General features: G+C 48.0%; 1 protein-coding gene across 1 annotated transcript in view; it reads left to right on the top strand.

The window, feature by feature from the left end:
* COL27A1 (collagen type XXVII alpha 1 chain) overlaps window positions 1-22,570 on the top strand; it is a 143,202-nt gene that overhangs the window by 79,591 nt on the left and 41,041 nt on the right. Inside the window, exons 24-31 of the mRNA XM_027877854.1 lie at window positions 1,240-1,284; window positions 7,901-7,954; window positions 10,764-10,817; window positions 11,607-11,660; window positions 14,762-14,815; window positions 21,760-21,813; window positions 22,170-22,214; window positions 22,343-22,387. Coding sequence (XP_027733655.1) covers window positions 1,240-1,284; window positions 7,901-7,954; window positions 10,764-10,817; window positions 11,607-11,660; window positions 14,762-14,815; window positions 21,760-21,813; window positions 22,170-22,214; window positions 22,343-22,387 — 405 coding nt within the window. The remainder of the gene's footprint in view (window positions 1-1,239; window positions 1,285-7,900; window positions 7,955-10,763; window positions 10,818-11,606; window positions 11,661-14,761; window positions 14,816-21,759; window positions 21,814-22,169; window positions 22,215-22,342; window positions 22,388-22,570) is intronic.

Raw genomic sequence — 22,570 nt, 5'->3', positions numbered from 1 at the left:
GTTCATTCTAGACAGGACAAGGGAACTGAGGGTTTCTCTTTTTCTCAGAATTCTGGGATCTCAGTTTCTGCTTGTTTCTTCAGCAAAAAGAATGATGATGCATTTTTTTAAGCCATGTCCTTTATTATAAACAAGTGTGTTCCTCCTTTGATATTAACCAACTCCCCCCTCCATCATCTCCTCTCATTTTCCATTGCTCCTCCACGTTTTTGTTCTGAAACAATGCACATCATTCCTATCTTTGCTGCCTAATTAGCAGCAGGAGCCATCCCAGGGCAGTGCGCTCTGCAAACCCACACTCAAAAGGGAAGAGAAAACCCAACAAAAACAACCTCTTCAAACAGTAAATAGCAAAAATGTGGTCTGGCAGCACATCTGGAGTATCTGCCTACTGAGAAAATACAGCTGCTGTTCCGGAGACAATACTGGTTCGTGGTGAGCCTGGCCTCTGGATGGCCCATCCAGGGGCACTCCAACCACCTCTGTGTGCTGCCACGGCTGCCCTCATCCCTGGTGGGTTTGAAATTCGCCTCCTCCAGCTTTTTTCTTTCTATTCTCATGTTCTGAACTCCTTCATCCTGCAGTGTGATTTAACTCATGTGAGTTCTTGCTCTGGTTTCGTTTGGATGCTCCATGTGACGGTAGTTGTCCCTGTTTGAGACTTTGCAAGAGCAGAATTGGGGTTCATCATTGCCTGGGAAAATTTAAGTCTTTTATTATTATGACTCTTCGACTAGCAGGTGAATTTTCTTGGATGCCTTCTCCTCTGTTGTTCAGGAACACCACCTGCCTATGGAATCTGCCCTCTTGCTTTCCTTAAATCCTCAAATCCTCTGGTTAATCCGAGGCCATTCCTAGTCTTTTCCTTCTGCTGGTGTGTTTCTGCCTTGATCTGTCTGTTTTACTCAGTCTTTCAGATTGAGATATTATGGGTCAGAGACACCCCAGCTTCAGGAACATCACTGATGGGAACTCATACCTTATTAAACATTTGGATAAAGCAACCAGGACTAGGCTATGCCACAGGACAGTAGTGGTTCAATGTGGTTCTCTGAAGGTTATTTTACTACAGCAGGACCAGCTGCTTTTAGGACATTTCCCTCCAGAACAGCAAGTGTTTGCTCCATGTTTGTGTCGGCTGTGTTTTTTGCTTTGAATTATCTTTCAAGAATCATCTTATCCTGAGGGTGTGACTGGCAGCACCAGGTAACCCATGTGCCCTGTCTCCTTGTCCTGCAGGGTGAGCCAGGAAACCGTGGCCGACCAGGGAAAGTTGGCGAGCAGGTAAACTCCTTATTTGCTTTGTCTGTTTGGCAAACTCCAGTGTACAGTGTCTCCTGAATGTCCAGAGTGGAGGCAGAGGACAGTGGGCAGGGGCTTCTGGCCACCTCAAAGCTGTCCATAGGCCTTGTGGTCCAGCTGGGTGCTCTGAGGGGAAGAGGGGCACTGAGCTGCATTTCGTTGTACTTCTATAGAGAACGTTCAGCTGGGGCAGCCCAGGACATGCATCATCCCCGAAGGCTTCAGGGCAACCACAGGCATCAAGGAAAAAGAAACCATTTTTCCCACGTCTCTGTGATTGAAACCAACCAGCTTGTCCACCAACAACCCTGAAATTGCAGCCACGGAGCCTCCAACATGTTCTGTGTGTTACACGACCACACCAAGCTGGCTGTGGCCCTGGCAAAGCGGGTGTTGCTTCTCACCACAGATGTCCTTCCCAACACTTTCCCTGCTGGATGGTCAGCCAGTTTGGTTTGGTTTAGCTTGTCAGCCTCTCTGGCTGTCCTTTCTCCTGTATGCAACAGCTGGGGATTGCTTCTTCCATGGTTTTCTGACCAAGCAAGTCTAAGAAGCCGAGGTAGACCTTTGTCGGTACCAGCAGCCTGATGAGTCTCAGTGTATATCAAGGGTGATTATTTCTATTTGGAAATTAGAGACATTTCTGTATTATTATTGTTGTTAATTTGCTCATGAAGAGCAAAGTTGTTCCCCACATCTGAGTTCTAGCTGCAGCTTTATCCGATTGTGCATTATCTCAGGCAACACCTTCCAGTCCTCTGCTCCTCAGTTTCCCCTTTTGTGGAAGGTGTGAGACAGCCCTGAGCCATGCTTAGCCCAGTGCCTCCTGTTCTCAGGCACCTGTGGATGCTGTTAAAAATGAATATTTAGAAGTGCTTTGAGATCCTTAGCAAGATGTTGTCCTTGAAGGACAAAGCATCATTAGGATTATTATTCTTTACCATCCCTCAGGACTGACCTTGGATGAGAACTGTAGGCACTGTTCATTGAAAAGAAAACACAGCTGGCCTCTGCTGACACTGAAACCAGCACAGTGGTAGGAAAGCTGCCTGTGTTATTCTTAGTCAATTAGTCTCTGTCTAGAAATATCACCCAGAAAGAGTTTCCATTTCCGAATCAGTCAAGTCATTAGAACAAAAACGTCTCACCAGATTAATGAGAAATAACATCCTTTCCCATCACACCTCTGCTGAATGATGCTGGAGCATTGGGGTTTCATTCTTCCTTCCACTTAAACTTCAGCAGTTGGTGTTGGTTTTTTCCAGAGCTCTGAGAGGTTGAGCTGCCCAGGTCACTTGGCACTAAAAGACACCTTCACCTCACCCTGTTTACTCTCATGGAGACCTTGGTGTTTTTTTCTGTTCCACAATAAGAGAGGTCACTCTTTTCGGTCCTCCTGCTCTGCCCACCATATGGGTTCTCTCAGAGTGGAAACCCTTGGCTTAACAGCATGAGATCAGCTATCCATCTCATCAGAGCTTTCTTCCCTTTCTCAGTGACATATGTTTAGGAAGACATGGGAGTTTCTGTAAGGTTTTCAGTGATCCTTGAGCTTTCATTGAAAAATGAGGTTTTAAGCCACAGGGCAGTCCCTGATGCGCTGTTTTTCCATTGCAAGGACACAGACTCGGGAAGTTCATTCATGAGATGCTTGTTGTCTTCATGTGCTGGAAGGGTTCCAGCTGCCGGGCGCCCCAGTACCCTGGAAATGTGTGGGTTAACCCTTCCTTGCCTGTAGATGGAGTCACAGGAATATGAAGAGGAATATGGGGCCTCTGGCCAAGGCCACCAGCCTTCCTGTCCCAGTGCTGGGAATGCACAGCAGGAGGATGTCACCTCAAGTGTCCATGCTGAAGGTCAGACAGCCCTGTTGGAGAAGCAATACCCTGCAGCAGACAGGATGGTAAACTGGAGAAGGGGGCCTACTGCTTGGCACTAGAGGCTGGAAATACCCATGAAGAGTTGTGCCAGCTGAAAGAGCTTCGTTTGACTTATGACATTAATGGAAATGAGGAGGTCCTGTCACAGCTGGAGCAGCTGTTTGAGTCCCTCCTCCTGCACGAAAAGTGACAGCCCTGCTCACTCACAGGGCAGTGTCAGGGTCAGCCACGCACCCATCGCACTGTGCTGGGAAGGGCAGTCACCCCACGGCCCCTTGGGGGTCTCTCATCCTTTGAGGGGGAAGCAAGTTGTCCCAACAGCAGTATTCCAAAATAATTTGTCAAAGGACACCAGCACCATCAGTCATCTTAATGTGTTTTCCCTTCTGAAGGAGGAAGGGGAGATACCTTTGACTTGGCCAAGGTCAAGTGGGTTACTGAGAACCGAGCAGGGAATTGCAGCGGCCTTTCCCACACCTTAGAGCTGCGCTTTTCCCGTCGCATTTACCTTCCCCTCTGGAGCGTCTCTGACCTCCAGACCTCTCCTTCAGGGATTTACGGGCACTGTGGTGTTCACGGCCCCTTTGATGGGACACGGTGTTTTGACAGCGTGTCTCCACCTTCCCTTCCCTCGCAGCGGGAGCCCAGCGCGGCCCCAGGGCACGGCTGAACCCGGAGCTCAGGGGGTTAAACCACATGGCTGTTCTTTGCGGGTCAGAGCGTCCTCCCTTAAACTGCGATATTTACTGTTTTACTTTCCCTTTCTTTCATCTGAATGGGAGGATTGTACATTTACTCCCTCCCGTCCTTTGTGCCTGGTTTGTTTTGTTTTGAGTTCTAGCGAACCAGTAAAACAGAAAGGCCGTGATCGGTTCCCGCTGGGAGCGACTGGCGGTCCCGTCCCTGGGAGACCCTGCTCACGCTGGGCTCGCCGGTCGGTTGTTTCTCTCAAATGGGCTATGATTTATTCAAGGCTTCATTGCTGACTTGCTCTCTGTTGATGGAGCCAAGAAGGGGGGCTTAATTATGACAGGGCTGGACAATAAATGGGGAAAGCGAGACAGGAGTTAGGAATTACAATCCACCAGTCCCCCCCTTTCCTTCCCCTCAAGCCCCCAGCAACTTTTTAACAATCTCCATCCCTTTTCCGCCATGCCCTTGGCTGGGGAATACAGCAGACTGAATCACGAGCGACATGCTGAACTCCCCGTCTAATATAAATGTTTTACATTCTTTCCTGTATACTGTGGGCCTTTATCCGGGCAGCCACCGCTGCTGGGACTTCACGTGCATCATTACACACACTGCCTGGAGCCGTGTTCGATGCAGGCCCTCTTTTCAACCCTGGGAACCTGGGAAAAATATGTTGCTCTGGAGCCATTTCAGTGTAATGGCCACAATTCATGTCTGCCCTGATTAAATGTTTGCCGTCGGTGGCTTTTCTGGTTCTTCAAACCTAAATCTTTTTGTGTTAAAACCTAAATCTCCTTGTGTTCCCTTTAGAGTCTATCCCATTTTGGCCGGCGAAGAACGTCATTACCCAATCTCCCCCAGTTGTTTCATATACTCCCAGTAACATACTGAGATTTATTTGGCCTAGACATATCTATCTCGATTTGTGTCTGCTCACAGACACAGCAAGGTTAGTTAATTTAGCCCAGTGCAGACAGTGCTGGCTGCAAACACTGCAGAGCTACTGTGCTGGAAGCCTGGCCAGTCTGCAGGGTCCCTGCTCTGCTTGGGATGTTCCTCTTGCTGGGCACACAGGGAGCAGGGACATCTTCCCCTGAGCAGAAACATGATGCACCAGCACAGACAGGATTTTCCCTGGTTTTGGAGTGAAAACCAGAAGTGTTGGCTATGCTCTCCTTCCACCCTGATGTTTATCCACGCAGCAGGTTCGTGTTTCTGCACAAGCTGCTATAACAAACAGCACATTTGTGACAGCAAGAGGGGTCTCAGGAGTTTGTTGGGGCTTGTGGCTCTTGGCTTGCTGCAATCCCTGCAAACCCATCTATAGAGCACCATCAGACCGGCTTGGGAAGCACCACCAGTACATCTCACTTCATGACCCAGATTCCTTAGAGACTTCTCAGGGTGGAAGCTGATGCTGCCATGGACAGTGTGTGAGAAGATTGGCCTTCAAACCTGAGCTTGGATATGCAGGGCCCCTCAGAAGGGCTTTTGAAACAGTCTTGTTTTGAATGGTACCAGCAGCACTTGCTGCAGAGCAGGGATCTGTCTTATTCTGCTGGGACTGACCTGAGTAACCAGAAATATCTTAAAGAGCATCTTCCCAGGAGAGACAGTTCTGCAGTTTTCTGAGAAATTGGAAATGAAGCAAGAGATTTATTCTTTCTTGCTGTATTGTCTGGTTTTGCCTAGCAATGCATTTTCCGTGGCATCTCATTTCTTTGCCTAAATGTTTGCCTTCTTCATAGCCTTGGGCTGCAGGAAAACTTCAGTAACTGGATGCAGTTGATTATCTGCACTTGTGTCTAATCAAAAGGATCATTGATCCAGCAGCCTTCAGCGATGCCACCCAGTGGCAACCTCGCATAGGCAGATGCTGCAAATTTTCCTACTCTTCCTGTGGTTCCTGTCCATGTAGCCTGTCTGTGATGGCACCTTTGTGCTCTGGGACTGCCTCACCTTCAGACACAAAGACTGATCCAAATAAAGACTGTTTCAGCATTGATGTCGAAAGGGTTGGTGACAATCAGCCTCTGGATGTTTCCATTATGGTGCAGTGGCACACTGGTCCCCTGGACACCATCTCTGCATGAATTTCCAACACAAGCATCTAACTCCAGGCTCTGATGTGCCCACTGAGCTCTTTGCCTTCTCCCATGAGTTTTTCAAATACTTTTCACCTGGATGTTGCTCCCATGCCAGAGTGACAAGTGCAGCTCAGAGCAGAGTTGTGGCTGCAGGAGGTGAAGCCAGCTGAGTGTCTGTGAGCAATGCCTTTGTTGAGCCCCTCAGCATGTCTCAGCAAGGAGCTCCTGTCTCCAGAGATGCTCAAAGGATGGCTTTTAATTTCACCTCACGAGGAATGTTAATGCATGAAGCCTCTCAAGTGTTCAGAGTCACCATCAGACACCTTTCCTTCTAAAAGTCATCAGAGAGTGACACATATTGTGTCTCCTGTATCAGAATGGGTCTGCTGAGCCTCACACATGGGGGAGAACGATGAGCCTGGTTATTCTGTGCTGTATCTACATTGTGAATGTAACTTCATGGGGAGGGAGAGGCTTTTGGTGGCAGGAGTTGCAGAGCCCGTGAGCAGCTGCTCTGGACACTGGGTGCTCCTCTGTACCTGGGTGGTATCACCTCACACTGTCACTGCACAGGTGCAAACAGACCCACAGCGATGCAGAGGCTGCAGAGAACTCCTCTACAAACTGCACACGTGTCAGGCCAGCTGGGAATGGGGAAAGCAATGCAGCAGGAGCACAGACAGGAAACTTTTCCTTCTTTTCTCACTGTTTCCCTCAGAAAGGAGACAGTGTCCTGAAAAGCTCACCCTCTTCTGAGATCACGTTCCAGAAGCTGCCTTGCTGGTGAAGCTTTTCTCCCATTGTGTTTGTTCTTGCATAGGGGAACTTCACAATTTACCTTGAAGATTTCAAATTATTCTAAAAAAGAAAAAAATACAGGAAGAACAGGATGATAGCCCTGGAGAATCCATCTCCTGGCTCTGACTTGCTCAGCAACCACCCACCAGCACCGATCAGACTGTTGCCTAAAATCAAACAAGCTGAGGCATGGCTTCATTTGACAGCACCCATGCCAAGTGTGGGCAGGTTTTGAAGCGTTTCAACAGGAGATGAATCCCTTTAAGTTACAGACTCACTGGAGGAGCTAAATATAGATATCTGTCTCCCAGTGACCCTTGCTGGGGCTCAGGAAGAGGCCATGAGAACCGTGCAGTGAGAGCAAGCGCCTGTGGTGGCAGAGGGGACGGTCCCTTGCATCTCCAGAGCCAGAAGCCGCTGGAGCTGGTAGGGAGGCTGCTGTATTTTAATTCTCAGGAATCCTAGCTTGAGATTGCATCTGTTTCCATCTTCCTAATGAAAAGCAGTTCTGTTTGCTTCTTCGTTATCCCGAACGTTGTTAGATCCCGAGCTTAGGCTGGAGGTTTTTTTCCAAGATAGTTTCTGAGCAGTGTGCTGGATCCACTGCCCTGCTGGCCCCTCTGGCTGAGGAGACCTTTATTTCCTACTGGCATCCCACCAGCATGACACTATCCAGAGCGAAATTAGTCTGCACAAAGGGCTCGGATTAGCCCAGAGGAAACCTACCCAGTCCAGCAGCTAAAACGATGGCAAGGCTCCGTCTCCGTGCAACCCAGGAGCTCCCGCTATCGATGCCCTTGGAGAAGCTGCGCTGGTGTCTCAGGAAGAGCTCGCAAAACAAAGCCACGCTACGGACTCGGCCTTCCTACGGAACGTGCTTAACTCATCCCCTTTACTGTGTGTTGTGGTTCTTGCAGATCCTAGTGCTGCCGTTCCAGCTGGCGCCTAAAGCAGAACCAGCTGTGGAGTTAGACATTCCCATGGCCGGGAGCAACTCCGTCCGCTCTGGTAGCCAGTAGGAATTACTGAGCGTTATACGAGGGATGCTGTGCTATTCCAACCAGCAAGGTGGACCAAAGAAACCGTTTGCTTTCTCAGCAAGTAAAACCGAAAATTAATTGTGCTTTTCTCTTTCCTCAGGGTCTAATGGGTTTCATTGGTCCGGTAGGGGAGCCTGGAATAGTGGGAGAAAAGGTAAGATTGCCTGCAATGAAATGGTTGTTGTAACTTGTGCAGGATGAGGGAGACTGGGGCGGGAGAAACGCTGTGGAGATTTAAGTTTTCGTGTCAGTGCAACACCCAGCTGGGAATGCAGCATGTCCAGGGTGTCTGAGCTAGTCATGGGCCAGGCCAAAATCATCCACGTCTCGTTCAGGAATTAACGTGCCCTGCCCTCCAAGGACATGCTGTCAAATATTCTCTGAAAATTTTACTTTCCTCATTCATAATGTGCCAGAGAGCTTGTATTTAACAGTCAGTTCTGGTTTTTATGGGAATGAGGGACCCACCAGCCCTGTGTTCCTGGTCAGGGGAGGAGTCCACGAGGTTGAGGTTATGGATCTGTGCAGAGATGTGCTCACAAGCCCACGCTGAGTTGCCAGTGGGGTCGAACAAGACCAGGGCTGAGGCTGCATTGAACAAGAGGTCTCAGCAATTGTGCAGGTGCAGAGAAGGTGCGAGAGTGCAGCCACCCATCTGAGCAAAGGCTGGCTCAAATATTTCCCTTTTTATTTGATGAGGACCATCCCATCCAGCTGCCCCTGGTTGTATTGGGCATGCTAAGGGCTGGTGCCCCCTTGTGTACAGTACAGATACGTGTTTCTTCTTCTAGGCGGAAAAATGGCTTTATTTTCCATAAAACTGTGAATGGACGTTAATTTGTTTTCCATTAGAGTGTAAAATTTTATTCAGAAGTATCTTCCAAAGACAAATCATCCATGTCACTCATCATATCTCACTTGTAGGCTGCTGGTTTTCATTGGTGGTTTAATTATTCACAGTCCAGCTGTAAAGATAGTGAAGAGCATAAAATGATGCATTCCACACATCAATGCCTTCTTTCACTTTTATTACTTCAAGCCCTGTCCTCTGGGTAATGATGTAAAGACACTGTGTCAGTTATACTGTGTTTGCTGCAGATGCATTTTATTGTCTGTCTGCAGCCTTTGGAAAGGCCATTCCACACTGTGGGCTCCAGTGGGGCAGGAGCAGAAGTTGCCTCAGCCCAAGCTGTCAAGGCACAGAAAAAATTACATTACATGGGCTGCATTTTAGAGAAGGAAAATAGAGGAATAAAGAGCCTGTGATGTGTCCAGGGTGGTTACAGAGAAAATTGGTGCCTGATTGAGCTGTCTCAATGGCAGCTGCAGCCCTTAATTGAATGAGGAATAAGGGGTTTGCCATGCAGGAGACATGGGAAGATCTTTTTTCCCACTCCATTAAATTCACATCTGTCCCTATGACTTCCATGCCAAAGCCTTGACCACATGAGCCATCCCCATCTTCCAGATCAACTCTGTAACACGATGATGTGACATTGGTGTCAAGGCAAACTCAGGCTGTCCTTTGAAAATCTGCCCGCGGAGATCTTGAGCACAGCTGTGATTTCTATCAGACTTCTCACCAGGACAAACTTAGGGATGACAGAAATAACTATCATCAAATCAAAACCTCAACCAGGCCTCCAGTTGGCATAGTATCCTACAGCTTACTATGCTCTTGTGAGCTAAATGAAGTGGGAAATATGCTTTCATTAGACATAGCTGAGTCAGCAATCTCCATCCTGAGAGCTGCAAAACTTAAGACTGAAGCCAGTAGAATCCAAAGATTATCAAAGAGAACAATGCCTTTAATACATCCTTAATAAAATCCATCCATCCATCCAGGGAGAAAAAGTCTGTACATTGGTTTACAAGGGCCAACTGGTGACAACACAAACTCTGGGGTTTGTTTTTAATAAGCTCCTCTAAGGCCAGAAAATCTTTCCCCTTACACTTCAGCTGTTGGAAGGTAGGTCAGATTTTGGGTGTAACCTACTTGGCAGCATTTGCTAAATCCTCCTTCCTCGTCCCCCTCGAGCACGTGAACGTAACACACCTAATTCCCAGTGCGTCACTGGGGCTGGAGGGAGAGCTGTGGTGGGAATTGCCACCACCTCCCTAAGGAGTTTTCAGTGTCCCGTTCCTAGAGCCATGCCTTCATGTCACACTCACATCAGTGGGTCACAGTGCTGCTTGTGGTGACTTAAATCTTGTCTCCTTCCCTTGGGTCCAGGGTGCACTCAGGGGAAGGGAGATGGTCTGCATGTGGGGATAAGTAAGACTTCTGGAATTAATAAGTGATTTTTTGGTACATTAAGTTTTTTAATGAAAAATGCTGGCTTGTTTCAGAAGGAATGGTACCTTTAGGGTGGGTTGTGGAGTCATCTGGCTCTGAGCCCCTCATAAACACAGGCCTACAGGTCATGGTTGACCTCCAGGTCTCAGTATGAGCCATAGGACAGGGAGTTCCCCCACAACACCTACAGTCTCCTCTGAAAGCACCAGGCTCTGTTTTTTGACAGCTTGACTCCCTGCTCTTAGCAAGGCCCTAAGACAACAGCTTTTAAATCCGTGACTCTGAAAATGCCAGCACATGGAGGAATTATTATACTGCAAAACAGGGATGATGTGCCTTGGGTGGGAAGGGCTGAAGGTCTCCTGGGGTTCAATCCAAGCACTGCTTGGAATTGAAGGTGGTCTTCAGTGTGTGGCCTGCTTCCTTCAAATCTTGGTGATTTGATGGCAAGAGTAAATTCCCCTCTCTTGGGATATGGAGGATTAGTTAATTCTTGTTGTAGTCCTTTAACTACTCTGATGAGATGGATGAAAAGAGGACGATGATCATTCTGAGGTGCTGGAACCCTTTCTGGTAGAAAGTTGGTGGCAGATACATAAATTTGTGGGGGTTTAAATTGTTTCATTGGTCTAGATGACCCTTTCCCATGTACCTGTTTCTCTCCTAGGGTGACCGTGGCTCGGTGGGACCCCCAGGCCCTCCAGGAGTCAAGGGGTCGATGGTAAGGAGTAAGTCTGCATTCTCTCGCTCTTGCTGCTGCCTCTCTGCCTCTGTCCCTGCCAAGGGTGCAGCTTCTCCTGGTCCTTTAGTTACATGGCAACAGCTGCAAGCTCTTCCTCTCTCTGTGGGAATGGGGATGGCCACCTGACTGACTGGATATCGAGGTGTAACCTCTCCCCAGCAGTTGTGTCCAGCAGTCTCCTCTTCAGAGAAACACTGGGTTTAGTGTTGTGTTCTGCAGTTCCATCAGCTGAGGACCTGCTGTGTCAAGTGGAGACAACCAGGAACTCAAGGACTGCCTGTTCCCAAGCATCCTGGCTCCTGAACAGAGTCTGGGAACAGGACTCTGTGTCCACATCCCAAGTTGCCTGAGCAGCTGGAGGTGCAGGGTGCTTGGGCAGCACGCTCAGTGTCCTGCTGTGCTCTGCCATTCAGGGAGCCCCATTTATGAGTTTAACAGAGGGAACATCAGCAGGACCTTGTCTTGCTCTGACACTTATTTCATATCTACCATAGTCCAAGACCCAAAGACAGATTTTCCTGTTAGTTCAGCCCATTCTCTTCTGGGCTGTTCAGAAAATCTCTATCAGTGGCCAAATTGGAGCTGGGCTATCGACAGCTTGGATGTCTTCATCGGCCCCTAAAATGTTTTACCCTGACAAGTATCAGGCCTGCCTGACCTTGCAAGCAGCCAACAATGCCTTTTTTCCTGTCTTCCCACTTGGAGGAAGCAGGGCTGAGCAGATTCTGGGCATTCACACCAGGCATGTTCTTCTTCCTTCCCTTTTAGGGGCACCCTGGGACACCAGGAGGAGTGGGTTTTCCTGGGATCCCTGGACCAACAGTAAGTAAAAGCTATCATCGCCTTGTAATACTGTATCCTAGACACTTATGGGCTAAGTCAAGCAACTTTATCCCAGTTTACTTGAGCTTGGTGTGAACAACAGATAAAGAGAAAGGAATGGGGCATGGGTGTGAGCAACAAAAACCAAAAAAAGCAGTGATTAATTCAAACTTTTATAGCCCATTTCCCTAATTGGGAATGCAAAAATCACAATCCAGCCTCAGTCTTTTAGAAGGACACAGGCTCACTAGCTCTAGGTATTCCAGGCTGGGAATTGTTGGCAGCGTGGTGATCGCATCGTGCAGTGACCCCGTCGTGCGCGGTCAGAGCCCTCGCTGGCGTGAGAGGAGCAGCAGAGCAGCTGCCCCAGATGGACCCTCCATCTGGATGGGCTCATCTGGCACATGTGCAGCTGTGGCTGGAGCATGCAATTGCTGTGGGAGCAGATTTGAGCCCAGCTCCAGTTTCCCACAGCCGTTGTTTAGACGGAGCTCGGGCTCTCCCAGCAGCACAAGTGCCGCTGTGTGCTGATCGCTGGAGCCAACAGAAAGGCAGCTCTGGGCGGGTGCAGGGAATGGATTTTGCTCAGTGTGTGAATTCCCACAGTGCTGTTAATTAGGAGGAATATCACAGTAGTAAAACGCCTGGGCAGTGCCAAAGGCTTGACCTCCAGATCCAGGGTCATCTGTGCCCACTGCGGGGAGCTCGGGGATGCTCCGGGTGCACCGGCTGCAGGCAGCTGCTGCCTGGGCACGGATTGCACAGTTGCAAGTCAGGAAGGTGAGGGAAAGAGAAGGTCTGAGGTCAAACAGCACCTCGAGGTGGCCCATCTCTGCCTTAAGAGCAGAAACATGGCACCCCCTTACAATAAAAGCAGGATGATGCTGCCAGCAGCCCCCAGCACTGAGCTGCTCTGTGTCCCCTCGTGGCAGCACTTGCTCTTGACAGAAGCCTAGGAGGCAGCTGGATATCTCTAAGTATCCCATTTTTAGCAACTTTCCCCATCAGATTAGCTGCTGCACGGCTTGGGGATAGCTGGAGCATTAGGCAGGCTCCCACCAGCTCTGTGCCTGTGATCACCCTTGGCCCAGGCAGGTTCTGTGCTGGCCCCATTGCAGAAAGCTCCCAAACACCATCCAGTGCACCACTAACTGCACCTTTAGTTGAGGCTGAGTTTTGTCTGACTTCACTGGGGCATAACAACACTATGAGCTGAGGCATCAGCTCTGAGTGGAGATGTCAAAACCTCTCGGCAGAGCTCTGGGAGCTGAGACTGTCCCCAGGTCCTTTCACTTCCTTCAGTTCCCTCTTCTCCTGCAGGCAAATAACAAGTTCATCCAAGCAAAATATTTCCTCCAAGACTGCATTTTAAAAAGTCATAATTCAATAACTCAAACTTCCCCACAAAGCCAGTAAATCAAATAATCCCCTAATATCAAATCCCTGCTCATTAATTCCAGCTGTTTCTCCACCAAACATTCCTTATTTTCTTTTCAAGCCAGACCTGAGGCATGCTGTTGTTGTTTGTCCTAAACTGTTAAAGCCTTGGGGATTAAGCTCTCCAGTGAGCCTTATAGCACTCTGATGGCTAACTAAGTCAATGAAGGATGATTGGGAATGGGAAGCAAAAGTACAGTCAGTGGTAGGAAACTTTGCCCTTAGCTTCAGCTCACTGGGCCCTGTGAATTCCTTCTCCCTCTCCTTGCTCACCATCATGGTGTTAATCTTCTGTGTTAATACACATTTTTTAAAATAATGTATATATATATATAGGCATATTAACAGTCACTTATCTTCTCCCAAACAGTTCCTTGAAATTCCCAGCACTGTATCTAGTTGTTCCCTCAACATTTTACCATCATAACAAGTGTTTCTGTCCTTCTGTTTTCATAAGCTGTTTCAGTTAGGCTGAGGCTTCCAGGAGGATATTTCAAATGCCAACAAAGAATTTCATTTCAGTATGTGTTTATCATAAAAATCTCTATAAAACAGGCATCTGACACATGTACTGCCTGTCTGTGCCAGTCACTGCTGACCTCACTACCAAAACTGAGATTTACTGTGATCACAAATACAGTCAACCGACTTTTCCGTCTTGAGTGGGAACAGCTAAGCATTTGTGTTCTCAACATCTCCATTCCAAAAGCAAAATCTTTATTAGTGGCAGTGGTATGAGCAGTAGGAAGATCACAGCCCAATATTGTTCTGATCCTTGGTGGAGTGCGCAGGGTTGACAGTTGGTAAAAGCTCTTATTATATAAATAGCCAAATTTGATGGGGAATATTTGGGAGAGTAAGGATGGAATGTGTCATTTTGAGGTTTTATTTTCTGACAGCAGGAAGGCACTAATTTTAAATATGCGGTTTCAGAATTGTAATACAGAAGTAAGCCCTGTTAATTGAATATATCCTTTATTGTTTTGACACTGATAAATATTTTAGCAGGAAAAAAAAGGCCTGGTTTTCTGTATTTCCTGTATGCACATTAATGAACCAAGTGTGTACAAATCCAGGTGAAAAGAAAACCTGAAATTTTTCTGTAAGTGTAAGAAGAACAGGATCATCCACAGCACCAACAGTCCAAATGAAATTAGCATCTATCTGCCAGTATCAATATTTATGCAGCACTAACAGGGCAACAACTACTTGAAGATAAAAATCAGTATTTGGCTGAAAAGATCAAATTGGATACCGAAGATGAGGTGTCTGATTTTTTTATTTGGACAACTAAAAACCAGATCCTGGTTGTTATTATTATTATTTTTGAACAGATGCTGAGCAACAGCTGCTTTTAATAGCTTTGGAGGGGATTCTGAATGTTTGACTTCACATCACACCACTGACACAGATAACAGGCTGCAGGTCATTAAGCATACAAACCTCAGCCAGGATCCTTGGCCTAAATGTTCATAATCCAAAGACCATCAGTGATTTTTAAAAAAAAGACCATTTACAGAGAAGTAAATATGTCAGTGTCTCTGGCAAGAGTTTAATGAACCAACCTGATGGTCAAGGGACTTCACTTGAGGCCCCTGCAGATCACATGGGGACACAGGATCTTACCAACAGCTTTTCATTTTGTTTCCCTTCTCCCCTTCCAGGGTCCAGCAGGAGCCCGTGGTGCACCAGGGATAAGAGGGATGAAAGGCCGCAGGGTAAGCACTTTCCAGGAGCTTTTATCCCTCTCCTCTTTCAGCCATTGGAAAAGCAATCTGGTGGATTAGCCTGAGGGTGTGAAGATGAGCAGAAGTTGGGCAGTGCTGTTTCTTCTGTGCATAAAACACGAGGGCTTTGAAGCAAGTCTTGCCAGGGATGTGAATACAAGTGATGTGTATGGGCAGAGGGGTGTCCAGTGTAGAGGTTAGCATGGAAATGATCCAGTTTGTCTTTTCCAACCGTTTGCAGCGTCAAAACACTGTTTACAGATACTTCTTGTGAGAATGGTGTAGATTTAGTCATCTGGAGATGTGTCTGAGTCAGGAAAAAAGTGCAAGTAGAAGACCAGAAAAGGTGCCTTTGTTGCCAAGGGAGAGAGAGCAGCTGAGATGTGAAGTGCTGTGATTAACCAGAGGCAGATAAAGGGGGAAATGTTATGTCATGGCATAGAATTAAGAGACAAGGTCAGCAGAAATGGTGCTGACAAGCTGCTAAGCAGCCTGCTCTTCCCATGTCTCCCTTTCCAGTCTCACAGGATCAGTAAAGTTCCAGCAGGGCTCATAAGGGCTGTGAGGAAGGTGTGCTTTGCACTGTCAGTAGATCAAATTATAGGCACATCCTGTGTCTATCTATGGGTTTTTCCAGCCCATAACACAAGGCCCTGATTTTATCTGGACACACCTGAACAGTCCCATGCGTGACTCCTGCCTGGAAAGTGCAGCCCCCCAGCCTAGTGCTGAGTGATGGTCCCAACTGGCATCACTGCCAGTGCTACAAGTCCATGTTACACCGACAAATAGCTCCCAGGCACTCGGAGTCAGTTCCTGTGTGGTGCTCCCTGCTCTGTTTGGGTGACAGCCGACAGCAGAATGACCTCTAGACCTGCCAAAGCTGCTTGTTTTCCTGCCTGTGACATCCAACCCACGTCCCGCTGAGCTCTTCAATCTTTCTTCTCCAACTGGATATTTATTGCAGGAGCATCCCTGCTTTGGGTTGTTTTTCCCTGTCCAGCTGCTTTACAAAGTATTAATAGTGAGCTCACATGTGTTCTTGCTGAAGGCCCCAACAACAACATATTTTGCATTTCTCCCTCCAAGGATCTGTTTCCATGTTTCATTTTCAAAGACACGCTCTGGGGTAAACTATACATTTTACCTACCTCCAATCTCTGCTTCTATTGCAAGTCCTGCTTGGGGAATTTGGGACAACCAAGGATTGCATGTGTTTCCCTGTGCCAGAGAGAATACACTCTTCAAATAGCTGTAACCAGCAAAAGGAAATGGAATAACCAATTAGGAAGCTCTATGACCACAGAGTTATGTACCCTGGAACTGCTCTAAGCTTTAAAATCACATCTAGAATGACACCAGTAACATCCAAGCTCGGCAGATGCATATCAGGGTTCAGCTTTTAACTTGTGACTGGGAAGAACAGTTTCCATGCCTCTGTTCTCCTTGCTGGAGAGGCCCATGGAGTTCACTCCCCAGCTTCACTGTCAGAGAGGCCCCTGGGGAGTGAGGTTCCAGGACATCCAGGATCCTGGCAGATGAGAAACTGGAGGCGTTCCCTGGCGGGAGGCTCTGAATGGACAGCAGAAAATACCTCAAGGTAAAACAACAGCACAGAGTTGAACAGGGAACACCTTCTGGATGAATCCAGGCTGCAAATGTACTGGCTCTTGGAGAGGTGGATCCTCCAAGGGGATCAGATGCTTCTGCCAGTGCCTTTAATGTTTGCAGTGACAGAGGAGTCCCAAGCCTCCTCCCCAGTGCCAGCCAGGAATGCCAACCACATCCCTGGCACTGAGCTTCTCCTTACGGCAGGCATCCCTGGGCAGCTGCAGTGTTTGGCTCTTGGGTTGTGCAAGGTTCCCTCACATAAACCTTCTTCAGCTTTCAAGGCTTACATCTGCCTTGGCCTCAAGTCCTCAGCCCTCCAGGAAAGCAAAGCCAACCAGGCTGTTTCCAGTTCCACTCCTACTGTCAGGAATGACAAAGGGAAATATCTGTTATCGTCACATGAGGTAAAACCTAAAGCAAAGCTGAATTCAGCTCCTAGGAAAGGAGTTTGGCTGGCACAGCAGATACCTGCCTCTAGGTGTAGCTGGATCCAGAGTGTCAAACCCTCTGGAGAAATCCTGCAGGACTCCATCTGAGCTACCATCAGCACTGTCCATCCTCAAAATGACATACCACATAGTAGAGACCTTCAGCTCTGAAATCCTACAGATTTCAATGAATATAATGTGGGGAAGTCGGTATTTTAAGGACCAGGAGATCTCCTGCCTGGAGAATTTCTGGTTTGTATCTCTCTTGCTCACATTTTCCTTCTCTTCATACTCTCCAAAGATATTACAGGCACATAGCATTCTGTGTTTGCTTACTTGGTCCTGTGACTCCAGGTCTTGGTTTTCTCAGGATGGGGAAATGATCCCCCAATTGTAATTTCAGACATTAGCCTCTGTCTATCCCATCTTACAAAAGGGATGTAATTCAATTCAGAGTGGAAACATGAATGTAGCCCCTACCAGATGTTTATGAATCCCATGAGCTCTGTTTATGGATGCTTCATTAAAGTAAATTTGCTTTTGAAGGAAATGTAAATAGCAAATATGGTTTTGATTGTAAAGAACAATGGAGACTTTTCGGGGTCTGCATTTATGATGTGATAGCTTTTGCACTGTCAAGATAGGCATATTTTAAAAAGAAAACTCTTTAAAAATTGTAACTTTCTTTTTAGTCCTGACAGAGCTGTTATTCCTTCACAAGTCTTTGTTTATTCCACCAAACTGATACTGAACAATCTTCCTCAAATGTAGTTTCTCCTCTTCTCTTCCCTGAGGACAAGAAACTTGGACATGTGAGCTCAGGCTCCTTTTCCTTCATCTGTACTCAGTGTAGCATTTGAACATGTGCTTAACATTCAGCTAGTGACAGCTATGTACATGCTTAAAGCTAATTATTTAACCAAATCAAGGTTTAAATTTGGGGGCAGCTGATTCAGCAAGTCCCTTACCCTGTCTCACTTAAATCCTAAAGCACATTTCTTCTAATCAGCTCCTCGCAGCAGGAAAATGCGTGGTCTCTAGCATGTTCTCCTGAGGAAAATGTCATCAAAAAGGCTGGGAATCTCTGCAGAAGGTTAAATATCAGCTGGAGCCAGGACTTGGCAACTCAGATCATAAAGCTGCACCTGAAATCCTGCTTTAAGTGCCTTACCTTGCCCTATTCTCGTGGCCAAGGTGCCTGTCAGTGTTTCTGGAATGTTATCCTCTCACTGCTGTGTTCTGGCTCAGGTGATACAAGAGGAGCTTTTCAAATCCCAAAGCATATTTCTCTTTTCCACCATGCCATTCATTCATTTATCCAGCTCCTGCATTAACTGCTGCCCAGGTGAAGCCTGCAAAGCTGAGATAAGGGGAGCACAACTGCACTCCAAGCCCTCTGCTACTCTGTGCCAGAGGGGAGGGACCCAGAGCTTCCCACCATCACCAACTGCAGGCATTTGTAAATGCCAGGGATCTTTAAAGTGCTGTTATCTAACCAAACATGAAAATAGCTGCTTTTTTCCAGGCCCACCTGAGTTTTGTTCATGGAGAAGAAGCAGGGACATATTGTTTTGCTTTCAGGGATCTTTCAGGGTTGACTGAGAGAGCACTGGAAGTGTTTGAGGACAGGTTGGCCCCAGATCTGTGGCCAGCGATGTCTCCCTTTGGCTTCACTCAAGGTATCTGCTGACTTTTCCTTTGGCCAGACTGTGATAGGGAAATATCAGTAACTGGATAAAGGGGTAAGGAAGAAGCTTTGGATTTCTGGAAAGGAGCTACTGACTGCTCCTTTGTGCTGCAGTTCAGAGGCTGCTCGCTGTCTCTCTTGGAGCTCTGAGTAGCTGTTTGAACAGAGTTCCCCTGCATTTGTAAGCTGTCACTGTTCACACCTGGCCAACGTTTTAGCACCTTGTTTAGTCTGGGGTTGCTGGTAGAGCTGCACATCTCAGGGAAATACTGTCCTGGCCTGTGCACCCCCTGACCCAGGGGAACTGAGGCTGCAAGGGCAGCCCAGGGACAGCCCTCAGCCCTGTCTGCAAGGCCAGGCTGCCAGGTCTGTGGAGGGGAAGGCACCGTGCTGTGCCTTGCAGCATTTGGCATTGGGATCTCCCTGGAGAGCTGCCAGGACCTCACTCACTCATCTCTGACCAACAGTTGTCAGTAATAGAGAGTTCTGAAGATTTAAATAATTGACTAAATGTAGCCTTCCCTGTCAGGGTGGATTAGGGGAAGCCTTTTCCCCAGGTTCCAGCCCAGGAGGCTGGAGAAGATGAAGTTTGCCACATGCATCTGCGAGCAGAGGGTCACCTTCTCCTTCCTTAGGTCAAATGCTGATGAGTTGTGTTGTGATGGGATTAGGCAGGTGACTGCTCTGAAGTGAGATTGCCCTGGCAGATCCTGCCATGCTGGTGACAGGGCTCTGCTGGAAGGGATGAGGATACTGTAAACACTTCCCCCAGCCAGCCAGCCCTGCTGGGTTGGACCACTGAGAACCACAGCCCTCACTGCCCTCGCTGCTGTACCGAGGACACCCAACAACCTCCACCCAGCTCAGAGACACCCAGCAGTGGCAAAGGGGCTGGACAGGGCAGGACAGGCTACAGAAGATGGGGCTGGAAGGGCCAGACACATCCCAGTTTCCTTCCTGACAGGATCTCTCCTGGAAGAGAAACCTGTAACCTGGGTCATTACTGTCATTTCCATGTCCCACTTGCTTCTGATCCCTGTTCCCTCTTCCCTCAGCTATGGACTCCTCCCTGTCTGCACATCCTTCCCCTGCTTCACACACAGGTCACCCACCACGTCAGCTTGGATAGTAAAGATGTAATTGCACAGAATATTCTGAGTGGCTGCCCAAAGAGAAGGGGAACAGTCTGTTTTCCAGGGAGAATGAGTAGCTGCGTAGCAAGGGTGCTTTCCTAGGGTGCCAGCATCGTGGCTGACACCTTCCTTTTCTATGGGCAGTTTTGTGTATTTGCTGGGTGTCCCAGTCACCCCAGACAGCCCCCAAGATGCCTCCAAGCCCTGCTCTCCCACCACTCCAACTTACAGGGCTGTCTCGAGCTGTCAGTAGCCCTGCTTTTAAATGACCTTCTGGTTTATGTCGTTGTGCTTTGAGGTTTATAGGGACATGGATTAATAAAACTTTTGGTCTTTGCTGCTCTCTGATCTAGGGGCCAGCATGAACCGAAGCACTTGTGGTGTTGGGCTGGTGAGAGCTGCCTGACATCAGTGCAGCAGAGCCCCAACCTGTGAAACACCCCCTTTAGTTGTGAGCTTCCCATCTGGGGCACAGTCCTTCTCTGTCCATCTGTCCTGGAGACCAGGCTTAGCATTCTTTAGAGCTGTGCCTTAACTGGCAATGCAATACAGGCTCTTGGTTATTTAATCTCAGCTCTGCTCAGCGGCACGGGGCTTTGCCAAGTGCAGTAGAAGTTTTTGCATTATTTTATATTGACAGTGTTTGTCTGCTGTAATAATTTGGCTGAGGTTCCTATACATTTCTGCTGTACAGTGCCTTTCTTTGTGAGTCTCTCTCTTTGCCTGTCATCCTGGAGTTGCTTTTCTAAGGCATTGGCTCCCTAGCCCCGTTATTACTTTTGGCACTGGGTTTGCATCCCGATTAAGCACATTGGCTCCTGTTTTCTCTCTTTCTGTGTTGGCCAGCTCTCAGAATTCCTCTTACCACTACATTCTAACACCACTCTGTGTTTTTATTTATTATTTGTATTGCAGTAGCGCCTAAGAGTCCCAACTGAGCTAATGACCTGATTATGAACATGAAGCCCATTAATAGTCTCTTGATATGCCCTTTTTAACTGTTTTATTTTCTCTCACTGTGGCTCTTTATTCTCTGTCAGTGTGATACATGGGTTTCTGGGGGTCAAATGGTGCAGAGGGTTGTGTGTTCAACTCTCCTGAAATTAGTGTGAGAGCTAGATAGTCTTTAATGTCCCTTCCAACTCAAACCATTGATTCTATTCACAGCCTTCCCCTCTTCCCAGGGCTCCCCTTGTTTGGAACTCTGGAGGAACAAGGACACCCCTTCCTCACCAATGCTTGACCTGTGCTATGAACTGTTTGATTTCAGCTATTCCTACTGCTCATTTGCAGCAGAGTGCATGTCCTGCACACCTCCTGAGCTCCTCGTGCCTTCCACACACTCCCACATCCAGGAGGAGATGCCAGACATGGGACCAGACATGCAGGATCAGGCACAGCCAGCTGAACTCCTCCCCACCTGCATATGCATGAGCACCTGCCTTGTCCCTAACAGCAGCCAAATCTTTCAATAGCAAGTAGCTGTAGCTGAAGGCTTGGAGTTCAGCTGCCAGCAAATATACCCTTCTCTTTTGGAGGAATTTGGGGCCCAGGACAATCTGAAAGTACTGTGTGGTGGGGGCCTGTGTGCCTCTATATTTTGTAGATTTATTGCCCTAATTGTGATGATGAGACAGTGTGGTATGCCAAGGGTTAAGGGCAGAGGCAGTTGGAAAAGCAAGGTTTCTAGGAATGAAGAGGTTTGCTATCAATAAGGCTGGAGCTACAAGTCTCAGTGCCTTGCAAAACTGTTGTCATGTCATCGTTGTCTGAAAATAAGACTATTCCTGGCCTGCTTTTCTCCTCTGGCTTTGGTTTGTGGTTGGTAGTTGGTTTAACAGGAATAAAAAATTCTGTGTGCTGGTAACGATGAGAAATCAAGCAACAAAACACAGAAAGAATTTTTTGAGTCCCGGGCTCTGAACTGCTGAGCTCAACACATGCAGGTACAGGTTGGCTTAGCCAGGACTGATCTCATGGACTGTCCTGGTGGCCAAGGCTAGAGTGACAGCTGGATTTTCCAGTGAGACATAGCCTCTATGTTCTTATTTTTGCCTCTCTTTTACTTTTTTCCAGGGTGACAGAGGGCCTGATGGACCAGTAGGCGAGCCGGGGTCACGAGGTGTCAAAGTGAGTGCCAAGGCTGCTCTTAGCTGTGCTGTAAATTCTCTGGGCAGGATCAAGGTGTCTCATCCTGCTCCTCCAAGGCATGTTCAGTTACTCCATGAGGAGCAACCAGCAAGGATGAGCCTGTCTTGCCACCAGAGTAAAATCTGTCCAGTGCTGGCATCAGGACCCTTGCCCACACTCCCTGCTGGTTGGGGTGTTCCTCGGGGTAGGATGGTGGGTATTTGTCCTCTCAAAAGCTGCAGGGAACTGGAGGGGATATTTGCTGGAAAATGTGCAGGAGCAGATGGGCTGGGGCAGAAGAGCATCACCAACAGTTTGTGCTCCTGCTGACATGACTTTGTCTTTTTGCTTTCTAGGGCCGACCAGGGGAGCCAGGCAGGCCAGGACCAGATGGGCTGCAGGTATGTCCTCTGCAAGAGCCAGAGCCTGCCAAGCCTGGCATGGTGTCAGGTCCTCCCTGTGGGGGAAACCCACACGTTCCCAGTGCCCAGGGACCTGGCTGCTGATTCCTGTAATTGTGTGTTCACAGGGCAAGATGGGGGAGACAGGGGAGGCTGGAGCACGCGGCTTCCCAGTAAGTGTCCATCCCTTGTGCTTCCTTCCATAACCTCAGTTTCACTCAAGCCTGTAAGTTTTGGGTCCTGGTTCAGGGGGGAGAGTTTGGACAGTGTCTCACACTTAAAAGGACACCTAACCCCTCCTTTTACTGGAGCATTTGTGAGATGCACATTACTGCTGAAAGGCATGAAGGATTCTA

Source organism: Empidonax traillii, unplaced genomic scaffold, assembly GCF_003031625.1.
Source record: "Empidonax traillii isolate 1590-97213 ecotype Southwest subspecies unplaced genomic scaffold, ASM303162v1 scaffold34:size3740991, whole genome shotgun sequence".
NCBI lineage: Eukaryota > Metazoa > Chordata > Aves > Passeriformes > Tyrannidae > Empidonax > Empidonax traillii.
The sequence above is the reverse complement of the archived record's forward strand: the minus strand, read 5'-3'. Positions and strand labels throughout refer to the sequence as shown.